This window comes from Rhagoletis pomonella, unplaced genomic scaffold (assembly GCF_013731165.1).
Source record: "Rhagoletis pomonella isolate Grant_MI unplaced genomic scaffold, Rhpom_1.0 Rhpom_scaffold_00008, whole genome shotgun sequence".
In the NCBI taxonomy this organism is placed as follows: domain Eukaryota; kingdom Metazoa; phylum Arthropoda; class Insecta; order Diptera; family Tephritidae; genus Rhagoletis; species Rhagoletis pomonella.
Genome location: NW_023458562.1, coordinates 27,153,697 through 27,179,317, shown reverse-complemented (window position 1 = coordinate 27,179,317; position 25,621 = coordinate 27,153,697). Strand labels below are relative to the sequence as shown.

At 34.5% G+C, this 25,621-nt stretch overlaps 1 protein-coding gene across 1 annotated transcript in view; it reads left to right on the top strand.

Moving 5' to 3' along the window:
• Window positions 1-25,621, top strand: part of LOC118745243 — a gene marked incomplete at its 5' end in the record, with an annotated part of 188,160 nt that overhangs the window by 85,226 nt on the left and 77,313 nt on the right. The window contains 3 exons of the mRNA XM_036478770.1: window positions 1-243; window positions 16,197-16,374; window positions 18,762-18,988. Coding sequence (XP_036334663.1) covers window positions 1-243; window positions 16,197-16,374; window positions 18,762-18,988 — 648 coding nt within the window. The remainder of the gene's footprint in view (window positions 244-16,196; window positions 16,375-18,761; window positions 18,989-25,621) is intronic.

Genomic DNA, 25,621 nt, shown 5'->3' with positions numbered 1-25,621 from the left:
TTTGATAGTGGCACCGATCGTGAACGCGATTTGGCCGCCATGGCGACTGTTGATGACAAAAGCGAAGATTACTCACACGATGAGCCGATGGAACCGCGAGTGTTGCCACTGCGCCCGGTGTTGCCAAATCCCTATGAAGATGAGGAAATGTCTGTCGTGTATGCGGAGCAGCATTCAGAGATACGATTGATGTGCGAAGTGGATTTGGATATAGCGTCGAGCACGTGGTACAAAAATGGGCAGGTGAGTTGAAAAATTTATATAAAGAGGAATGAATAAAAAACGATGGTCTCATTGAGTTGAATCTAGAAAGCAATTCTGCTGAATTTTAAATAATAGTACAGAAGTGCTTTGCACAGCTTCAGCTGTTCATCACAAAACTATTTATAATGACAGATCTAAAAATCAACAGACGATCCTACTTAATAGTTTTGTTTGTATTCAGTATCTATTAAAATTTAAGTAACCAGTATTCAGCACTAGAACACTAAAATTCAGCATCTCAATTTGTTAAACTCTCTCGCAACCCTCTGCTCTTTTTTTGGAGTAACAAAATCTTTAATTCAGCAATTTTTGAACCAATTCAGCGCTCGCAGAGTAAGCGTCTATTTCCCAAGAATAATATTTCAAGTGTTACCATCACTAAACTAGTGCAAATCAGCTGTTTTTAGTTCAATTCAGCGCTTGCCTGAAAAACTTTATACTTTCTTTTACATAAAACTTTTACGCTTTTACTTAACTCTACAGTATGCTTATATGAGCAACGTTAAAGTAGATTATTCCTCTGCTTGAACTTCTGGGATTATAATTTTTTGTGTGTATTCAGCTGAAAATAAATAAAAAATCAATTCAGCGCACTTATAATCAATTCAGCCCTAACTTTCGATGAAACATAAGGCAAACTCTAGTCCCTGGAGAGAAACTAAGCATTTACATTTTGTGTTTAAGGCCATTGTGCTTAATTCAGCGCAGTTTCCTGGCTTTATTCCCTATTTTGTCCAATAAATTTTCCACAATGACTCAGTTTTTGCAATTTAGCTGCATTTTTTTACAACTCGGCGTTATTAAGTGCAATTCAGTGGTATAATTTTTATTTTTCGATGGAAATTTTCCATGAACTTATATTTGATAAGAATTTTTTAGATACGAAACTCCATTTTTACAGTTTATTTTTGGTAATTTACTGCCTCTACGCCTAATTATGCACTTGTATTAGGCTTTTCTTCCTGTTAGTTGCACGCCGTTTGTTTCAAAAACTGTTGATTTTGTAACTTGCATGCACTAACTACAATTCAGCGCTAGTAGTTACTATTCAGCGTCACATATTCCAGCTTCGGAGGGTAAGTTTTTAAGTTTTTAGCTCGAATAACAATTTTTTCAGCTGTAGACCTTCATTTTATACAATTCAGCGCACCTGTTTCTTATTTTACATTTTCAAACAAAAATTTCAATAATTTCATTGTTCTTACTTCCGATCGCACACGTCTACTATTTTGCAAATAAGGGCTTTTTCTTTTTTAACCTTTTTCATAAACTGAATATTTTATTGCATACTTTACGGCGTTTATACACTTTTCATAACCCAAAAAACATATCTGAAAGCCATGCTTGCAATTCACAACCACGCCAAAACAATCTCTACTAAAAACCCCCAGCCCATCGAAAATCACCCGCCAACAAAAGCCTTCCCAAATAAAAAATTTCCATTAGTTTTCAACAACTCAACAAGAATTATGATTGAGTTATAATTGTTGCAACTTACGTGTGGCAAAAAAAAAAACAAAATGTATACAATGCTTGTCATAAAAAGAAAAAAATTGCATAACAATTACTACAAATAAAAAATAAACACAGTCAGCATTGCATACTTTTTGGCGCTGCAACGAAGCGTAAATACAATTACAGTGTGGTGGCTGACAGTTACAGCAATGAATGCAGTGCGTAATTTTTGCTACTTTTTTTTCTGTGTTAGTTTTAAAAAGTTTGTGCAGTGGGAAAAAACGCAAACACAAAAGTAAAAAGCAAAAGCAACTAAATAGTAAGTGGCGTTACAAAAGCAAAATGGCCTGCAAAAAAATAGTCTCGCAAAAAAGTGGCGCCCAACGAATTGGCAACGCACGGCAAATTGTCGAAATACAAAATAATAATGACGCAGGTGGGCGAAAGGTGACGCAACTTGCTCTCGGTGGCTCACTGTAGCCCTGTCATCCACTAGTAGCGGCAACTGCAGCTTCACGATGCCATTTACCTTTGTGCCATTTGGCAAATGGTCAGTTGGCAGCGTATAGCTTTTATGCTTTTCATAAATTTTTTTTGTTGTTATTATGTATTATTTACTTTTTTGGCTACTTTTGGTAGCTATAATAACTTTATACTCTTCTCGCCATAAACTGCTAGTCATCCTCGTACTATGCTTGGGCAAATAGTTGTTAAAAATAAAACACAAATGAAACCTGTGTTCCATGGGTTTGTTGCATAACTGTGTGTCCATATATATGTAGTTTTAACCGTTATCTGACAGCATTGTTGGTTTTATGAATTGTCCTTTTTGGTGAAATTTTTTTGCCTGCTCTTTGTTTTCAAACTTTTTCTCCAATAACCTTTTTTATTTCTCAATTCAAATGTTATTTCAATTCGACTGTGCTAACTGGCATAGGGTGGTTATTGAGTTTCACGATAGAAGAGTTATATTCGGTGCAAAAACCAAATACGTACAGAGAAAATAACAATTACGATAAACAATAGTGGTAAAAAAAGATCCCCACATAACCGTCACGTCACGTGCAAATTAAATTTGTAGGAAACCAATGGAAGCAATGATAACTAAAAGAGAGAAGAACTAAATGAAAACATAAAAACATTATGAGAAAAAAACTTCAAATAAAGGGTGTTCTAAAAAATGGAAACGTGCTAAAATGATTATACTTATTAAAGACTACTACGTTATTAAGTTAGTTAATTAGCTACTTAGCTGGTTAGTTAAATATTTAGCTATCTAAATATTTAGTCAGTTAGTTAGTGTACTCTTTACTTAGTTAGTTAATTAAGCAGTTAAAAATTTGGAAGCGAGTGAGGCCACGGCCACCTGAAATTTCATTCTAAACCTTGAAGAAAAATTCTCGACCCTCACTTCCGATTGCCTCACGAGATGCTAAAGCACCCCGGTAGAGGAAGAGAGGTAAGTGTGGGGCTGGTGTCGTAAATGCCAGATCCCACAGTGGCCTGGAAATCGCACAGCGTTATGGTGGTTTTGCTGCGAAGAGAAGTGGATCCACTCATTGGACAAAGCATACATGGCTGTTTGGCTGTCAAAAACTTAAGCTGACACAGATTGGCTTAAGCAGGTACACATCGGAGCATCCACGCCTACATCAACATGTCAGAATCTTTACTGTTATGCAACCTTGATCTGGAATTAGGGTTAGGGAACCTGTACGCCTCGAGCTTTCAGTACATAATTTCGACTAAGAATCTCCTCCTAAAGCAAATTTCCGTAGTCTCTTGTGGTGTTACCTAGCTTAGCAAATTACTATTGCTCTGTGGACTGAAAACATAAACTTTAGTAAGCATATTTGACATTGTGTGGCAGTTCTTCGTAATATTTGCGGTCATGAAGTCCTACGACTTAATGGAAAAGACGCTGATGTGGTAAAACTATTATGTCCTTAATAGAAATATTTCTCAAGGTCGAAGCTACAACTAATAATAAATCCCTTGTGGAGCATGATTCCTTGACCCTTGGTCTGGTCATAGTGTAGAAACACGGATAGTTAATTGGTAGAAACATGGCAAATGCCTAGGATCCAATTAGCACTATTATCTGCTTTTATGATTCGTCAGTTTCCTCAAACCACTTAGATTTGTCGGTGGCGTGTGTTGTACGGGAGGCCCATTTAGGTTGCATGTTCGCCAATGGGCCAGTGACCACTTACCGTTGCAGTTAACTTAACTATATATTTTCTCGACTTCTTTTGCAGCTACTCTGTCTTTGTTTTGTTATATAGCGGCCATTTATTCCTCACAGTTTTGCAGGTTTAATGGATTTTCCAAAATGTATCAGCCATACTTCTGAATTGCAAATGCAGTTCCCTTTCGATGAACGTTGGCGGTTTATTGTCTCTGCTTCAGATACATCAAGAGATGATCCGACCTTAGCCAACTCAAAGCTATTCTTGGCTCACCAGTTTGTTACCACTTCAGTTTAGACCTGCGCTTATATACTGCCCAGTAGTATGTTTACTAGGTTGTATTTGGAGTCAACTACATTGAATCCACATTCAACTAGCGGTCCAAAGCAAGAAAGAGAGGACTTCCCCCGGTGGCAACCCTTTCATCTTGTACGACATAACAATGCTATGACGATCTTTGCATTCAATTCTGCCTTTAAGTTAGGTGGGGCTGTAGCTTTATTAATTCAGATCATTATAGAGATAGACTTCGACCCAAAGGGCCGTTATGGCGTCATTTAAGTCTATGCCGACCAAGTTCCAGAAAGTAAAAGAAAGTGTTTTTGAAGATAACTTTTGCTCAGTCCTATCGGTCTCGGTCAGTAGCACAAAAAGTGTTTCATGCGCCCTATTTTTTGGGGTAGCCGGGCAGAGTTCTACAGCTTTAATAGCGTCCTGTCTGTCGCCAAAATTATAACTTCTTGTTCTTTTTAGTTTTTGTTGGCTCCATGTCATGTTTTTATCGGAATTTTTTTGCAACAGCACAAAAGTTGAAATATCTATGGCTTCCTTTCTAGACTCACAACAATATTGTGCTCTCTAAAACCCTTATTTTTTCGCGGAGGTTCAGTGGACGCAGCCATAGGGATCTCCGCGTCGACTTCCAAAAACACAGTGCCGGCTTTGATTAATTTTCGAAGAGCAAAAAGAAAATGCTGACCTAGTGCAAGATTAAAGTGCTGCCAACTACTCAGCAAACCGCGTTGGGTAAAACTTGCTTTGAAACTGGTAAACAAAAATTTAATACACGAATAAATATAAAATACAAAAAGTAAATATGTTAAATGTCTGACTTTAGATTATTTGTTACTGGCAGTTATTGTTAAATAAACTACAAAAAATTCGGCTAAGAAAAAATTTGTATTCAATTAAATAAATTTCAACAAAAAATTTATTTAAAAAGAAGTGCCCCATTGAGTTGTTGTTGTTGTTATTTTTGTTGTTTTTTTATCATGATTTTATTGTTAAATTTTTATATTTGTATACCAACATACATACATATCGCTATCTAAAGGTGAAAAGGTGCCAAGTCCACTTTTTCCAAAATTTAGTTTTTGATGCAGAATTACAGATAATGCGAAACTACATCGACTTTTCGTCTCTCCTGAACAATTTCAAAAAATGGACTTGGCACCATTCCACCTTTAGGTAGCTATGTATATGTTTGTTCGTATATGCATATGTAAGTGTATAGTTTTATTACGCAATCACATTGGAATGAAAGCACATACAAAAAAATTAATGAAAATGCCCTATAGCATACGTATTGAAAAAAAAGCATAAATGTTTTAATAACTACTATAACTTACAAAGAGCGAGGCACTACAGATTTTGCTTACGTTTACTGAAAATTATTTGCCTCCGTGTGTAAACAGTTATCAAATATGACAACCATAATCAAACAATAGCCAGAATTTATTTGGTGTTCATGTGCAGCAAAATTTCAAATTGGAATTGCTTATCTGCATTCGAGAGGTTATTTGTGTGGGGTTTCTGTGTTAGTGGCGAAGTAATAAAAAGCTTTGAATATATGAAAAGCAAGAAAAATTTAGGCAACAGTTATGCTAAACTCAGCGATGTATGATTCCAATAACTTTTTGTTGCAAAATTTTAGTTTAAAATGCAGTTCAGCGCGATGCTTTCACGTTAAAAAACGCTTTTGAATCAGTTTTATCTGATACAAACAACGAAACAGCTATTCCGCTTATTTGAATGCTATTCAGCGCGCGCTTTTTATTGAAAAATCAAATTTTGCTTTTTTATTGCCAAACACAATTTTAGTCAGCACTTTTCTGGCGTACCGGAGTTGGTAGTATTGCTCTTCGTAATACAGCGTAGAACATTGGCAAAACAATTTTAAGTGATGTTTTTCTTCTTAAGTGTGATATTCAGCACGATTTATAGTTGACTAAAGATTATTTTCGTACTTTGTGAATAAATAAGCTTCATACTTATGAAGATACTACAATTATACCCCAATCTCCGGGGCATATTTGTATGCCTTACGGTCTCATGTTGATATTCCCAGTAAGAGATCTACCACTTCTTTACTCTTCATATAATTCAGCAGCTTTAAGTGGCATTGCTTCGCTAGTCTACTTTAAAATTTGCATAAATTGCTTTAAACAGAATTCAGCGCTACTCTTTTATATGATAATGCACTGCTGTGCGGCAATTTACCCGATAGTGATAACAGAATGTTATTCAGCAAATGTTATTTACGCCATTTTGCACTTTTGTGCGATTCAGCGGTCTACAGTGACACATTTACTGTAGATTTCAGTATTTTAAGCCCGTGAGGTGGATCCAAACCACCCTCATGCTTTTAACTGAATTTAGCGCAATTTCTGTTTAACCGCCAATTTCTCTTTTCCGGCAATTTATTTATTTGCGGATTCGAAGCTTTATTCAGCACTTGTAAGCGCAACTTTTTCCTACTGCTTTGCAATTTAGCGGCCTTTTTTTCATTTCCAGATATTATAAATTACCTTTAATACCCTCCCACCAGTTTTTTTTACATAGACCTTGCATTTCAAACTCACAATGTTAAGCAAATTCTCTTAATTACCATTTGAAGGCGCTATTCAGCGCATGCGAACACCATTTTTTCAGCTTCCACTGTCTCCTAATGCAATTCAGCGGCTTTAATTCGCTTATTCTAAAATTTTAAATTAACTTAAAAGTTGCACAAGTGATTTTGAAACGATTTCAGCGCCATCTGTTTATATTGCAATGCACTGCTGGAGGCGTACCGTAACTTTCTTACTTGGGATATCAAATGCTATTCAGCGCTTGTAATAAACACGAATAGTTGCTCGAATTCTACTCCACAGTGTTTAATAACTTCTTTGTAACTTTGCAAAAAGTTCCAAATTAATTAAAGCTGCCACGAATTAAAAATCGTAACAGCATTCGTGGAAATTAATTTTAATTTCATTCCATATTCGCCACAACCACTATGTACACTTGCAATCAAAAGCAATTCTCACTTGCCGCGTCATCCATTGAAATTTCATTTCACTCGTATTCATGCCAGCTTCGTTATCTGCTGCATGAAGAAGTCAATTTCTTTCGCAAGTTATTTCAACTATAGCTGAATGCACCGCTGGCAGCAGATCAAATTTCACCACCGAAAACACGAAATTTAGAAGTTTTGCTCAATTTCACATTTGCTGCTCAGCGCAATGTGGCATGTGGCAAGCAGTATGATTTCAAAAAAAAACAAAAACGCTAAAAAGAAAGCTAGTCTATGTACGTGCTCGTGCGAACTCGCTGCGTTGCCTGGTGCCATGTGTTGCAAGCTGCAATTGCCAGCGCTCGAACGGCAGCAGCGCCGAAGAAATCGAAAAATAAATGAAGGCGAAAGAAGAGAAAAAACGACGAGATAACTACAACGCAAGCAGTTAGCACAACAAAGCAGAGTTCACGCTTGCATTGCGCTTTAGTTGAGCGTAAGTTTTTGCGCGAAAATTCGGTTTACACGCCCCTCAGCAGCTGCTGCCGCCACTGCTGTTGCATCTGCATTTGCCTCGCCTTTGAAACTTAGCTCCTTCGTTCGTACATTCTTCGACTGCTTGGTGCCCCGCGTCTTGTCATTGCACATAGCCGTCTTCCTTCAACAGCTCGTCGATTGCTGTGCATTGTTTTTCAGCTTGTTGTTATTTTCTCTGTCTTGTCGTGCTTTTGTTATCTTCCTTTTTGCCTTAGTTGCATTTGCTGGGTTGTTCTGCTTTTTCAAGTTGACTGCTTCTTATCTGCTAGCGCTTACACAATTTTGTGGCAAGTGGCAAGTGTTGCTAATGCATGCTGCCAAGTATGTATGCAGAGGCTCACACAGGCATACGTGTTGTAGATGTGTGTGTGGCCGTGTTAGTGCATGCGTACGAGCTTGATTTCATTTGCTGGTAGTTTTGCTACATGCTGCAATCGCTAAGGAATTGATGAGGCGAAAACTATTGACATTAGATAGCGAAAACGACGAGCAGATATGAGCGTAGCAGCAAAATATAAGTTCGAGGCCAATGGTGGCATAACAATGAGCAAGGAGTTGAAGACGAGACTTCTACTCTAGAAATTTTGGCTTATACGCCACTTGAGGGAAGCGTAAAATATACATATTTGCTGCCCCTAAAGCAATGAAGCGATATGCAACGAAAGATGGCTTTAAGTGAAAATAAGGAAATGTAGAACTTCGATATGTGTGAGATCATGTCAACTAATTTTAATGCGCGCCTAAATATCTATAAAGCAAATATACAAACATTTTAGAAGTTAAAAAAATCAAAATTGTTATGTTTAAAAAATTTGCTGTTTTAAATTAAATGGGATTGAGAAGCTATTTGTGGGGCTAAGGAATTTTCCTTCAGTTGCTAATAAAAAAAAAATATGCGCTGAATACATTTAAAATGAGCTGAATTGCGAAGAGATACCACGAATAAAGCGTAAAGGTGCACAAATTATAATTCTGCTGGAAAATGTATATGCGCTGAATAGATTTAATGTGAGCCGAATAAAACAAAGCGTGCTTTTCATAGTTACGCTAAGTCAGTTATAAAAAGCTGGAGCTGAAGTCCTGTTCTGGACAGAGCTGAGTAATGAGACCTCTTGCCAAAAAAGAAATGTTTTTACACAAAAAAAAAAGCGCTGAATTCGCTTTTAAAGCGCTGAATTGCAATAAAATTTCAAAGAAAGCATAAACTTCATACGATGCTTTTCTAGACATCTAAACATTGCTCAATTACAGTTAAATAGCGCGGAATTGACTTGCCCTAAGACGACAAAATTGCTTAAGATAATTCTCATGATGTGACTTCGAAATAAATCCAATGGAATAAATCCATCGCAAGTACGCTGGTAATACAAATTTCGTATTGAGAATAGTTAATTTAATACTTTTCATTCAATTGACGCAAGAAAAAATATTTCAAGCTATAAAAAAGAGCTGAAAAATAATTATTTTTGTTAAAAAAAGATATCGTTTTTAGGTATATAATATGCAAAAAAGTGCTGAATTTGCTTAACCGGCGCTGAATATTTCAGAACGTTTTGTCAGGCATGTAAAAAATGCGCTGAATACAGCTGAATTGCAAAAATATTCTAAAAACAAGAAGTTTTATGAATTTATAAAACGATAAATTTATAAAGTTTCAAATAGCAATTATGTGCTGAATTAATTTAAAATGCGATCTGTTTTAAAATTCAGTTCTTTCATAATTCTTTGCTCTTCACTTTGTATACGTAGAAGTTTTTGTAGTCTAGCCTTTACTTTTGCTGACACAAAATTAAGCATAACCATTTAAGGTAGATACTAAAGTGCGCTGAATTTGTTGAATGTGTGCTGAATGGTTGAATACTTGATTTTTTAAACTTTAAAAGTACCTTAAATCTATCGCTGCGTGCAATACTTTGTGCTGAATTAACTAAAATTGCACCGAATTAAAAATGGTCATCTAATTAAATGGATTTGAACACTGCTTTTAACTAAGGCAGTAATCCCCTAAAAGCAAGTATGCTGAATTCAAAGGAATTCGCGGAATAGCAATCGTAGGAAGTGAGCCATGATACCGCTTACAAATTTTTTTTACTAAAAATCGCTTTAAAGCTTTTGTCCTCAACATTTTCCTTTCCATGGGTTTGCCTTCAAACTCAAAATAATTTTTCCCGTGTCCAACAAATTTGGGTTGGAAAAGTTTAATTCCACTCATTTTGAAAACTACATATCCGCTGAATCGATTAAAAGCGCGCTGAATATGTGTATTAGCTAATTTTTGGCAAAAGCATTTTAGCCTAACATTGTGCTGAATTGATTGCGTTTGTGCTGAATACAACTTTTTCGCTTTTCATGATTGTGTTATCATATTACACTTAAGAAGCGGTGGCTTACGCTGGAATTAATTTTAAATCTATTCAACCGACATGCCCTGAAACTTGCAGCCATGCGCACTGTTGCCCTACTCACATAATCCACAGCTATCTCATTACGTTGATGAGCTTATTATTAAGCATGCATCACTGCAAATAAACCAATTTGGAGAGCATTATACTATGGATTCGCATGAAATACTGTAAAATATTTGCACAAAAATTTTTTGTATCTACATATATTTCATTTAAATGTTGAATGTTGCTGTGAAAAATGCCAAACCATAACCGAATCCAATACGCGAATTGTCAACGTGAAAGTGACATGCCACCAGCATAACCAACAGCCATGCCCAGCGATCGGTGGCAATGTCACCAAGTGAAACGCAATCAATCAGCCGCAACATTATTGCACACATCACTGGACACAAATGAGGCCACAGTAGTGATGGCGGTGATCGCGGTGGTGGTGGTGGTGGTGTGGTGGTGTGGGTTGAAACTTTTAGGGCACATACACGCTTCTAGCGTAACAGTACTTTTAGTGCTGTCCGTATTGGCAGGCATGCGTTGAGCAACGCTTGTTTGTTGTTGTTGCAAATAGCGATTTACTACGCTTATTTAACGCTTTGGCCATGTAGCAGGTGAATACCGAGAGATTGAGGCTAATGTAGAGGCACAGGCAGGGGCAGCAGCATAGCCACTAACCGCCAATAATGTTGCATGCAACACGGAGTTATGCATAAACCAATGTTTCACTCAAACAACCCATGGAAGCGCGCCATTACCTGAGGCATTGAACTCGTTTTGCAACGCCACATTTCACCACCACCACCACCGCCCTGTTGCATCAACAACAAACCGAAACACGAAATGTCAACAAATTTAATAACACATAAATCTAGGCAGCGACAGTGCGCTGTGTGCTGAGTGGTGCGTATGTGGCATAGGGAATATCACGTACGCTCTATTTGTTGTTATGGTTTAGCTGTAAGCGTTGGGCAAACACATACACAATTGCGTACATATTTACTTTTGCCCAAATAGGCTACTGGCCGGCTGCCTGCACTTGCGCCTGCGCCTGCCAAAAAGCCCGCCAGTCAGCCTAGTTGTATGCAACGCAAATGTGCCAACAGCTGGGGTTGAATGCCGATACGAAAAATGCGGTCGGTCGAGCGGCGTGTCTCGTGCAGCAGGTTATTTGCAGATGTGGCAAATTGCGATATTCGTGCGTGTGCCACTTGGGCTGGTCCATTAGCTTCAGCGGCGTTGGTGCCACCACCATCGCCACAGCCGCAGTATCAGCATATGAAGCTCATAAATTTCCAAATGAACGCATAGATGGGCATTTGCATTAATAAGTATGTAAGTGGTGGTGTGGCAGCTATGAGTGCAATATGCCGCCATGTTGCATGATATGTATGTATATATGTACATATTTGCGTGGCAATATCAATATGCATAGACATTGATACGAGGACAGAAATTTGCAGGCAGTGATATGCTGGCGCTTTCCGCTACTGAAAAAGCGTATCTTGTGGAAAGCTTTTGGGCATTTTGTTGACATTTCTTCCACAAGAGCCAAAACCAAAAACAGTTCCAGAATTTTAGATAAATTTATTAATCGACTTGTAGTGTACCTTAAATTCCTACAGACACTGGTCTACACTTTTTTTCAATTTTTCAATGCAAATCAACTAAGGACGATGAACGCTGCTTGTCACTTACTATGCACTTTAAAAGTCAATTCAAAAATATATGGAAATTTATCTGAATAAACCACAATTAACAATAAATTCAACAATTCTATATAAATAACCGCTGAATAGTTTTAAACTTTAAACTCGTTCTTGAAATTACAATCGAAATGTGAAAAGCTAAAAAGGAGCCCGCTGAACTAGAAATAATTGAAAAAAAAATTCGCTGAGTATATAAAAAATATAAAAAGGCATGCTTTTGAATCAATTCAGCTGGTGCTGAATTAAAAATGATTCAAATAAAATGTGCAAAGTTTATAAAGTGTTGAAATTGGTACGTTATAAAATGAATTCAGCTCGCGCTGAATTAGAAAAAACTACTTTAAACTGAGACGATGTGCAAACAACTTTATAAAATTCAATATTGTAATCAGAAAGCTTACAAAAAATCAAGACGAACAGATAAAAGTCAAACTAATTGCGTTGAATACGAAAAACATTAAAAATCATATGGCTGGAGTAGAAAGTAAATGCTGAATACGACAAAATAAAAATAATAATTGGCAAAGTTTCGGCTTTTAAATGCTTTTGAGACAAAAATCGTGGTATATATTGAACTAAATACTTACATTTTACTATAAAACTTGTATTCCCACTTCAACTTAAAAAAAGATCAAGCTGAATAGGTTAAAACTTAGAAGATTTGTATCAAGGTAGAATAAAAATGTTTCCTTGAATGTTACCTTCTCCTAAATTATACGAAAATTCTGGTGCTGAATATAAAAGTCCAATACTGTAGTAGAAAATATCAAGGAAAGCTACCCCTTACAAAGAATTGGGTTTTCCATTAAATGTTTCATATATAAAAAACGCATACAAAAACTCGAGCTGTTGTCATGCTGAATTAAATCAAAATTCTTAAATTTTAAATTTAATAAAGATAAATCTCTGCGAAGCATAAAATTTTATGTGTTTAAGCGCTGGATAATGGGGAATTAAGCACCCCAAACAAACAAATTAACATTTTTGTCAATACATACTCCAAGTATTTGCTGAATTGAGCGCTTCAGATAAGGACAAGTGATTTTTTGGAAAAATTTTATTACGCAGCAAAAAAACTTCATTTTCGTATTAAATTAATTAAAGTCATTTTACAAAAGTTAGTGCAGACATAATTTTTTCAGTTAAATTTTGCTGAATTGTATCTAAGAAACTAGTGAAAAACATTTTACACGCAAAATAGTGAATAGAACTGAAATTTCCAAGCGAAAAATATGTCCTAAAGCTGAGCTGAATTTTTTAAGTACTTGCTGAATTGCGCTCTAACTTTCAGAACAACTTAGTTCTTGGAGAAGTATAAACCTGGTTAAAAAATATACTCTCACAAAATTTTTATATGGTAATTTAAACTGCTGCTTGTTATGCCGATTTCAGATTTTAAAAGCTGAAAAAGAGCTATCTTAAATTAAAAAAAAAAAATTTGGCTTACAAAATTTTTTCAGCCGAAATTAATCTTGGAAACATAAGTGGAAAATTTTACACATAAACCTGTTCCATTCATTGTTTTTCGGATGTTCTCCTATTAAATGGCCAGTGGGATATATGTATGTACGTATCTACATAAGCGTGGATACATTTATTCATACAAGTACATACATAAGAACAAACACATGCCAATTCACAGCCGTTGGCAAATGCGCAACCATTTTATGCGACGAAAATAAGAAAAAAAATCCAAAATGATGGCAGAGTATATGCGCGATTTTATGCATTAAATGGCCGTAGGGTATGAGCGAAGCACACGTAGACACGTCAATATGCGTATGCAAATTTTTTATGTGCACGAAGTGTTCATTCACATTTTCCAACATTCGTTTGAATGAGTTGAATTTGCCATCTATCTGAAGGTATAGAAAAATTTAACTGAGAAATAATTTTGGCTACTATTCACATAAACCACATAGCGCTCAGGACATCACAACCACATGTGACTTAATTCCACATATATATATACTACATATGTTTATATATATATTTTAATTTTAATTCAAAACAACTCAATATTTATTTCTTCCTACAAACACTCACTGTCATATAGTGTTTTAATTTAAATATGAAATGCATTTAATTTACATACCAATTAGATTTATGATAAAGTTGCTAATCTATGCGCCGCCAAAGGCAAACCACCCAAAGGTAAACATGCAAATGCGAAAAGCGCACAGATTTTTCCTAGAAATCATTTTTGCAATAATAATAACGTTCAAATATAGCAATTGTATTTGCAAAATTAACAAGAAAAAAAAATTCATATCTCTTTGATAAATATTACCGAAAAACTCAATAAAGTTCAGATAAAACAAGAAATTTACAACGAAGAAGTCCAAATTGTGAGAAGCCGTTTAAAGCATTGACCATCAAAGTAATAAAAATTAACAAACAGGATTAATTTTATATTAATCTTCTTATCTACATACATATATAGCAAAACTACAAAAATAAAGGAGATAAAAAGAAATAAAATTCAAATAAAAAATAATGTACGAAAAATTAAAAATAATAAATCTAAAGGAAAACAAATTGGAAAAAAGTAACAAACTAATAAAATAAATAAGAAACAAAAAAATATTTGGATAAAATAAAGAACTTTATTGAAGATTAAATCAGGGGAAAATTAAATTAAAACAAAATTTAACTAAGACAAAATACATAAATAAAATAAACGAAGTAATAATAACAATAAAAACTAAGAATAAAATAAAAAATATAGAATGAGGGAAAGCAAAATAAAAAAAGTGTATTAAAGCTAAAAAAATAATAATAAAAGATTAAGGAAGAAAATGAGAAAACTTTTTAAGGTAAAAGAACTTAAAAATAAATATAAAAATGTAACAATCAAAAATTAAATAAAATCTATATAAAAGATATAAAAATATAAAAACAAAAAATTAAATAAAAGAAAAGTAAAACAATCAAATAAAATAGAAGTAAAAAATTACAATAAAACAGAAATTGATAATATAAAAAAAAACTGAATTAAGAAAAATTTTAATAAAATAAAATAAATTAAATAAAGTAAAATAAAATAAAATTAAAAAATAATAAACTGAAACAAAGAAAATTAAAAATACTACAAAGTAAAAATTATTAATAATAAAACAGAAAAATTTATAATAAAGTAAAAAACTTTATGAAATATAAAATCACGTGAAAAATAAAATAAAATTTAAATTATTTAAAACAAAAGAAAAAAAATAATAATAATAAAAAATTAGAATAAAACGAAAAATATAAAACAAGAGAAAGCAAAATAAAAAAGTGTATCAAATCTAAAATATAATAATAATAAAAGTTAACGAAGAAAAGACAAAACTTTTTAAAGTAAACTTAAAAAAGTGATTAAAAAAACGAAAAACAAATATAAAAATTTAAAACAGTCAAATCAAAACTGATATTACCCTAGGCCCAGATAAAAATCCTTAGATTTTTGCTGCATCAAATTTTTCTAAGCATAATTTATTATTTCGCTCAAAATTGAGATTTAAACTTCTGCTGAATAGCGGTGAATATACTTATATGAAACTAATCGTATGGTTTTAATTACAAAAATATTTAATTCTGCTCTCACATACATTTTTGGCACTTAATTCCTTCGAAAAAATCAACTCAGACACTTGGTCTTAATTTTCAAAAGCGGCACTACAGCTAAACGAGCAACTCGAAAGTTCGCAACAATGTAGAAGCAAAAATGCAAGAAAAGTTGAGAACTTATCTAAAATCCGTTAAATGACACCGAGTAGGTGTAGCGCTTATTCACAAGAGCTTAACATTCTTAAGTAGCAACGCTTAGTGCGCGCTAAATAAATGAGAGAATGCAAACAAACAAAAAATGTAATGCATTGCATAATTTTCGGCTCGTCAGAGCACATACATACCAGCAAGCGAGCACAAGTAATTTAGTATTTAGTTATGCATAGTGCACCATTGCGCACAATAAACTAAAGACTTTCGTGTGAACAATTTCCGCTGCCATAACTGCAAAACAGCAGATAACAATGGACGAAAATGAGCGCAACAACGAAGACAACAAAAACAAAGATAAGGCTAATTCGCGTTGCAAAAACAAAAATAAATACTAACTTCAAAACAGGTATTAAGGCAGCTCATAAACGACTTAAACTTTACGGTTTTACGGTCGTACGCCCACTGCCTACACTCGGTGAATGAGTGAGCAAGCGACTGCCACGTTGAGCGGTACGCAAAATTTTCACGCACTTACTAATTCCGTTACTTACTTACAACAGCTATGCATATCTACTGTTTGTTCTATGTCATTTAATACGCTGCTTGTTCAAATTCTTTTTATTATCTCAAACTGTTTCTCACTCTCTCTCTCTCTTTCTTTAATCCGCAGGTGGTGCACGCCATGGATCGCACCTCACGCGCCACCGATTATCGTTTCATTAAAGAGCCAAATGGTGCACTCACCATCACAAATGTAATGCTCGAGGACGATGGCAAGTGGCAATGTGAAGCGGAGAATTCGCGCAGATACACCGAGAATGCGAGACCCGTAAAATTGGTGGTGTTAGGTGAGTATTAAAGCAGGACGTTTATGGTTTGGAAGTTTTGTGTGTGTTTTTTTATTTTCTTTTGTGGGGGGGCGGAGTATAGTAGATGAGTAAGCAGTTGCAGGCGGCGGTTGAGTGGCCAAAATATGATGCTGCAATTTGAGTGAGAAATAAGTGGGTGTGGAGTAGTTAGTGAAGATGGTGGCCAGGGAGGGCTGGCCGAGCGGGCTAAAATGGAACAAGTTCGCGTTAACACAGGCATAACAGCCGCTAAGTAGCTATCAGCGTGGATTATACAACGCAATTTTAAGACCAGTATAAATTGGTCAACTTTTGGCAGGGATTTTACTTTGAAATTGTGTAAGTTTGTAGTGTGCACTGAGAGAAATTTACAGTTTTATTGTGGGAGATAATGTATGAAAAGTTTTGGATGCGCTGATTTGCATAATTCGAGCTAGTTTTGTTATTTCAAAGTAAAAAATCGAGCTTTCAATGACTATAATTCATTTATATGCTTTTTCCATAAAAGTATACATAAACAATTAGACGCTGAATTATGCTGAATTACCAACTATTAAACAAATTTTTGATTCCAAAGCTTGAAACCAAAAATACAATGATTAGTATACCTTTTGAATTCTGCTGAATAACTTTTGTCGATCAGCGGAATTTCGCCGAAAAACTCTAATCACTCCGCCGAATAACTCTAATCACTCAGCTTTATTGCGTTTAAAAGCTTTAGAACCAAGCGTGCTTTTAAAACTATTCACACAATTGTTTTTAAGTAAGTTCTGTTGATATAACAGTCAGCTGAATTCCGCTGAATTCCTTTCAATTAAATAAATACATGCCATGCAGGCTAATTTAAAAGCCGAAATAATATTTTCTCGCTATGAAAATAGTATTTTAGTTAATTTTTGAGCTTCAGAATAAATTTTTTCTCGCTTTATGCTCTAACGACTCCGCTGAATTGCCCCAAAAGAGCTCGAATCCCAAAAATGCTTCTACAAATAGCATATAAAATCGCTTAAGACTTAACTTTTTAGATTTCAAAATAAGCTGAATTCCGCTGAATTGCTCTAAAAGCAGCTTATCTGCAGTGGTTTCATGCCAATTATACCAATCGACGACCCGCATGAATACTTTTCGCTTTGTTAGATTTTTAGTTACTTTTTTAGCTTCAAAATAATGTTTATTTCGCTGAATTCTCTAATCATTCCGCTAAATTGCGCTAAAAAAACTCGAATCACAAAAATATTAGTACGAACAACATACAAAATCGTCTTAAAGTTAGCTCTTTACATTTCAAAGTCCGCTGAATTCCGCTGAATGACTCTAAACAATCTGCTTCATTGCGCTGAAAAGCTCTATAAACAAGCAAATTTTTATGACGGGGATTAAAAATTGTTTTTAAATAAATTTTTGAGATTCCAACGTCAGCTGAATTCCGCTGAATCGCTTTAAACTACGATTATTCTAACTGATTACATGTCGTGTACACTAATTTGCAATCCGGACGCATTTTTTCTCACAATGCAACAAAAGCAAGCGACCATCCTCAATTCTCATCCGCTGAATACTACTTGCGCTGAATGAAATGACCTGAAATTAAAAGTTGACTACAGCGCACTTTGGCAACACTTGGCGTTGGCTTGTGCCCGGTCAACGTTTGTGGCACACCAACTATATACATAATACGAATACTGACAAGGATTTCTGATGTTGTTAATGACACAAACAGCGAAACAGGACATGCCAATACATATACACATCGACACACTAACACACAAGTAAATCAACTTGTGCAAGTTGCTGTGAATACAAACGCGCTGCGTTGGCATGTTGCGAAAAGTTTTCTTGTTAAAATACACGTTGCAAAACGAGGCTGGCTAGCAAGAAAAAAAAAGAAAAAACCAAAAGCAAACGAAAACTTTTGCAACTTGAATAGCTAGAATTTATGCGGAGAGCGCGCGTGAGGGCCGGTGAGTAGAAGTAGACTAGAGAGTAGAATGTATGCACGGTTGGATTTAGTAGCCGCATTAAGCGGCCCTACAAACTGATACTTACTAGTCAGCAAAGAGGAACGCAAGGAAGGACAAAATAGAAATGAGCGATAAAAACTTTTTAAATGAGCAAGAATTTTGACCAAAGCTTTGCTACAGCCGGTCTGTGCAATTTATGTTTGACATACTTTTTTGGATGTCCACTCATGTCAATGTTGGCTCAGAAACTACTACCGCCTTTTTCTTATATGCTTTGGTGGCCAATAAATTTCAATTCAAAAAATCTGTTTTTTCAACTTTTTTTTTGGTTTTGTTCTGTTTTTGTACAAACTCTAATCAGCTCACTTTTAAGGCACCATAAAATTAAAACTTTAATTAATTTCCATCCATTTTAATTGCTTACAGATCGTCCAAAGCCACCATATTTGCTGATCGATTCACGGCGCCTAGATGCAGGCAATATTTTTGTGCCAGTCAAAGAGAATTCCGAATTGAATTTAGCGTGCGTCAGCGAGGGTGGTAATCCGAAACCGACACTCACCTGGGAAGTACTACTCAGTCCGGGTGTGGACCGGCATGCACAGAAAGTGTCCGCCGAGGTATTGGAGTTGGAAGAGGTGAAGAATGATAAGGTAAGTTAAACAATTTAAGCTATTGAGAATTAGCTGGATTTTTTGAGCTGAATAGCAGTGAATTTTAGCGTAAAACTTTAAGCTGAGGAATCAGTCACAGAAACAATGCATGTTGTTGAAAGGATGAAGAAAACTTTTTAAGCAACAAGTTACAAATTGAAAATTATTTGAATTTTTGTATCGCTTAATTGAGCTGAATGGCTGAATTTTAATGTACAAGTTTAAGTAGGGGAAATTAAATAGAGAAAAAATAATGAATAAAGGTTTAAAGTCCGTTGCTGTAAAAAATTGAAGAAGTTGAGTATTAGTTAAATTTATTGATCACTGAATGGCGCTGAATATCGGTGAATTTTGATATAAAACGTTGAGCTGAAAAATTAATGAAAGAAACAATGCGCTGAATAAAGGTTTAAGGGCCCTGAATAGAATGAGAAGTACTGCTTATGTAAAAAACTTTCAGAAAATGAGAATTAGTTGAATATTTTGACCGCTGAATGAAGCTGAATGGCGCTGAATAGCGTTGAATTTTAATGTAATACTGTAAGCTGAGAAATTAATTACCGAAACAATGCGCTGAATAAAAGTTTAAAAGCATTGAATAAGATTAGAAGCACACTTTTGTGTAAGGTTTAAAAGTTTTTCAGAGAACAAAGCCAGTACGTTATAAAAATCGTACCTGCTATTAATTGGATTGTAAAATACTTTGCAATTGCAAACTAAAATTTTACAACAATTCGTACGGTAATACATTAGATACATGTAATAGATCTAATTACAAACTCAAAAATATGCTGTAAATTTAAAAATGTGCGCTGAATTGTGCAGTTTTACTGATTTCTGTAACACTGAATTAACTTTAAGGTTAGAAATTAAAAAGAAAATTAAAACTAAGTTAAATATAACTGCGCTGGTTTAAGTAATACAATCACTGGAAGTGAAAAATATTTTCAAGTGTAAGCTTATTTACGTGCCAAATAGGCAATTTTAAGGCGCTGAATTCGAAAACACTTTTTTGTAAGCATGCCTAAATGCCAGATAAACTGTTAAAAGGTCGCTGAGTAACGTACATACATAATAATTCGCGCTGAATTAACTTTTAGGGCGCTGAATTGAATTGCATACCCTGACTAACTACTTACATTAACGAGAAGAAATATGCTTGAAATATCTGCATTTCGAAATTCATGTACGTACTGCATATCACTCATACGCAATGGAGTCCACTGGATAGAAGAATTTCGCCACTTTAAATTACATGCTTCTAAATGTTCTTTTGCATGCGACTACAAAGTGCAAAAAACCATATAATTTCATTGAATAAGTTGCACATTTTAATTGGCAACAAGTAAGTGGCAATGTTGCAACAGTGTTGAACTAACAAACGTAACCGTGACTGCCTGCTATTTGCAGAAACTTGCTACTTGCAAGCGGATATAGAAATGTCTGCTACACTAAAAGCATTCAAAAAGTTTAAATGATTAGACTATGTGAACTCACTTCGAAATATTAAATGTTTATACATGCATAAGTACATATACGCGTATGTAAATATGTTTGTAAATATGCATATTTACATATATACGAAAGCACTTTCTAATATCATTTACTCAGCGGAAGATGCGAATCATTTGCTAGTTAAAGTTATTGTAGCTGATGGCTGAACGCATAGTACGTCATTAAAAATGTAGGATGTCCGTTACGTACATATATAAATATACACATATACATACCTATTCAGCATTTGCATATTCACTCAGCGTGTGTTTGTGTTTGTGAAGGCATGAATGAACATGTCCGGCTGCTTATTACTTTGTGTAGCTGCTAGTAAACAAGAATTTCCATTTTACAGCAAATTTGAGTTAATATCTGGTATAAACTTTAAATTACCATGTAAATGTAACATTTGTAACAAATTTGCAACAACAAAAAAGTGGCATCCTTTTATATGTCCCAGTTAGTGTGGATTCAATGCTTGACTGGCTGTGGTTATGCTACTATCTATGTATTTATTTTATAACGAAATAATATAAGTTATAAACGACAAAGCACAGTTGTCCATATGTAACTATAGTACATATATGTACATATGTATTAGGCCGGGTCAATTTATATCGGATATTTTTTCGGCTATATCACAGAAGGATTCCACGTGTAATTCTAAGCAAATTTTCCGAAGATACCATGAGTCTAAAATCAATTTGGCCGAAAATAGGTTTCTTAGCATTTTCTGTAGTGTCGTAAAGGAGTGTTTAAATTTTGCATAAAAACATGCTATAAGGTGTTTTTTTTGTATGAGGAATCCACTTCTGCACTCACATTTTTCCTAAAATTCCACCATAGGGCGCAACTCTGAAAATTTTAACATTTTCTTCGTAACCTGTTTTCGCAATTTGACAAACTCCAAATTGATTTTAGACTTATGGTTTCCTCGACAAATTTGCTTAGAATTGCACGCACAATCGTCGTATGCTAAACGGGCATAGTCAAGAAAAAATGACCCGCCCTAGTAGATATGCAATATATGCGTGTAGGTATGAATATGTGTGCATATGTAAATAGCCAATATGTATATATGCGCTTAAAAACTCAAAATTCATTTCGTGAGCCCATCAAGAAATTCGGGGCCAAATAAGTTTCAATGAAATTTAAGAAGCTTAGTATTAATAATCGCGCTGAATAACATTTCAAGGAGCTGAATGTAAGAAGCTAGGTGCAATATATGTGTAGAAAAGAAATTTCAATTCCAATTTATAGTAAAAAATGCGCTGAATATCACACAGAGGCGGTCAAGATCAGTATTTCAGTGTAATTAAGATAATACTTGCAAATGCCAAACGTCATACTAGAAAAGTAAGCCGATGAATTATTTTTGAACTAAATTATAATCAAAATAATATATTAGATAGCATATCGTTTATCAAAAGACGTAAAAAATATATACTGTAACCATTTTTTTTTTAATTTTAATTTCCCAATTAAAAGCAAGTGATGTGCTGAATTTACTACAAGTTAAGTATTAGGTTGAAAAATATGTTAAAAGGTTAGAACTCATGAGTACAGAAAAATTAAATTCACAAAATAGCTTTCAATCCTAAAAAGATCGAGAAAAAAGCTTACTATTAAACCCACTTTATATTCTGGCCGTATAATTGCGCTGAATTAATTTTACACAGTATAAAAAAAGTAAATTCAATAACATATGTATGTATGAATATTAACTTAAACATAAAGTGTTTACATTGCGCTGAATTACGTTTTAATCAGCTGAATAAATCTGACAAATTGGAAAGTATTATGTGGCCGCTGAATTATTTTAAGTTCGCCAAATACTAGCTTTAAATTGTAAAATAAAATTTAACACAAGCAATGTCGAAGCTTTAACGTTTGCAAACTAACTCTGAATCAAATTAGCACCAGCTGAATGGAGCTGAATTCGATCTAAAGAGGTTGAGATCATTTCTCACTGCTAATTAAGACACATATTTAGCTTTTTTCTTTTATAAAGCAATACAAAAAGGCCAGGCACTAAATAGATTCCTTTATACAAATTCAGCAGGGGCTTAAAACACGTCCAAAGATAATTTCTAATAGTTCTGCACTGTTTTTATACATTAAAAAATCTTTCCATAAGCGCTGAATTACATTTTAAGTAGCTGAATAGAGCTGAATAAAACAAAAATGGCATAAAGCAGCTACGCTCTGCTAATAGGCATCCTCTCAATGCCGCTGAATAGCTCAAGGAACGCAAAATTTTTTACTTTGAACGTAAATTTTGTTGTTTTAATTTCCTATACAACCTCCATACTGCTCTAGTTGCATATATTACATAGATATTTTTATAGCTTTTTACTCATATTCATGCTTATACCTAATACCGATCCTTAAAAGCGACAAGCGCAGCTAAGCTCATACTCATACTCATGCTATTGCTGATAGACAGTTGAATGGACAGCATTGCATAGCTGAATGAACGACGTCGCGCCAGTTGTATAAAAATAACATACATAAACGTTTGAATGACAGCAAATGGTTCGAGGGAAGCGTGTGGCGTTGAACCCCCTGCACTACAGCATACTGGGGCATGCACAAAGTTACATCTACGTTTACTATATGTATTTGTAAGCTACCTAAAACATGTGCTAGTAGTCTCTGGCATTTGATTCTATGCATAAATGGCTATATAAAGTGACTAATTTGCATAGAGTGCACATATTGCCTGGTTACGAAAAATACATATTTATAACCGGAAACGTGCAACATATGAAAACTGTAATTTCCGTATTTTTTTTTTACTTTTAAGACTTTGCTTATATGAAAGGGATAAGTTACTTAGCATAAAAAAATGCGCTAGAGACTTTATTGCTGTTATTAAAGTCTTCTATATCTCCCTTTTTTGTTAGGTTAACCACCAATTTAAGCATCGTTGCCATATAATTTCAAAAGTTTTATGCGTTCGCACACGACTAACCTCTTCACAGCACAATTCAATTATATTTCGTTCAATTTGGTAAGAAAAGTTTTAATTGACTTTTTGTATGCGAGTGCTTAAAGGAGTACGAGTATTGAAAGTAAACAAAGTTGGTAATATTTTCCAGCAAAAATCAAAATAAATATTTGTTTGCTCATATATTATAATCTCCAATAAAAGTTAGTAAAAACTTATTACTTTTCTCAATTAAGTATCCATTGTTTGCAGGCTAATTTATTAGTTTGAGCAGCATAGCACTTCATTATTTTCGCATTAACGCTCACACAGGCTGTTGATTTGGTCAGTTTTTGCATAAATTTGTTTATGTGTGGGATTTAATTTCTTGATATGCCCCTTATACCTCTTCTTAGCTACCACTTAGGCACATTTGCCACGTGCAACAAATCGTGCAGAAGTTTTGGCCACAAATCTGTGGCAACGACTGTCTGGGCAGTTGTCTCGACAACAATCGCAAACGTAATTAGAATTGGTATCAAGAGAAATAAGCATGTGTATACATATGTATGTATGTATGTGTGTGTCTATATTTTGTCCTTCAAATGACGCAGCCATAGAATCTCATTAGTTTAAACTCTACAGTATGTATTTGTTTTTGGTGGTAGGAAACATTAGTTGCCCATAGCAGTTGACAGCTGGTGTCTCATTTTCATTCAAATTATCTGCCCATACACAACAAAAGTATCCAAAAATTCAATGAATTTTGGTTTTAAGGTAAACACTAAAAGTTTTTGGATTAGGTTGGTGGACCTGAGTAGATCTAAGGAGCATAAATCAAAACCCTATGCATCCAGAAATAAGAACATACAATACGAGGTCTAGAGCGATAGGTATGAATGGACAGAACGAAGGAAGCCGAGCTATATAACTAATTACTAGGGTATTCGATATTCGCCTTTTTTACCAAACCGGGTCTCGAGTTATTCGAAAATTTACAATTTGAAAAAAAGCCGGTTCCCTATTTTGAATTTAAGAGAAAACCGGATAAACTGGTTTTATTTTACATAGTTTTCATACAGCAACACACACACGATTGGGCAACCAATTTTCCCAAACTCTTGGCAAATACTCAATTGTTTGTCGCCGCCTTTAGTTTATTTTTTGAAGTTGATTTCAGATCCTAGTTTCGTTTGTACAAAAAAATTTTAATGATAAAAATTGCAATCCTATAAAAAACTTTCTCTCTTTAGGCAAAATATTTTGGTCAAAAATACATACCTACGGATTAATTTGTATGGGAGATTTTTTCGACTGTGGGCGTATAATAAAGATTGATTCTACATATAATTCTTAGCAAATTTTCCGAAGAAACCATGGGTCAAAAAATAATCTGGAGTTTGCCAAATTGAGAAAATAGATTTCTGTAGTGTGGTAAAGAAAAGTTTTAGCGTGGAGGCCTAAACACTTTGAAAAAATTAAATTTTTCTTTACATCGCAAAATTTCGAGAAAATTTTTACTAGAAATTTTATGAATTCAAAATTTTATTGAACTTATTCAAATAAATTCATAAACATGCTGAGTTATCGCATTTTTTCGATTTTTTTTTTAGTATACAATATTTTGAAACCACTAAAAATTTGCTTAAAATTTTGAAAATTTCGTGGGTGAATTTATTTTGTACGTTGAACAAAATAACATGATGCCCCATGATTTTGTTATCTTAAGGACCTTCCTACCATAAATATATCGGTAAAATAGTCACTCTCATCTTTGCGTTTTATTTATATACATTCCTGCAGCCTGCGAAGAATTTATTATAGGCGCGGGACAGTCTTCTGGCATGGGTGCCAATCGGTTAATGCGCTGTAAGAGCCGCCACTAGTTTCGCAATGTCGTTTTCGGATTTTTCTAACAAGTTTTGTTGTGTTATATAGCAGCCGGATGATACGCTCACTTTAAGTTTAGTTTCTAAAAATTTCGTCGAAAAGTTTCCCTATATACATATATACAATTCTGATTCAAATTGAGATCCGGTGCTCGATTGAAGCTCATCAGTAGCCCAATTTACGGTAATATTTCGCTGACCAGAAAACGAAAATAAATTAGCTATATTTATAAAATAGATCTGCACTACTTAATCAGCTTCGACATTACCGTAAGGGATGACAAAACCATAATGAGCACTCAGAATTTATACTCTTTTCAG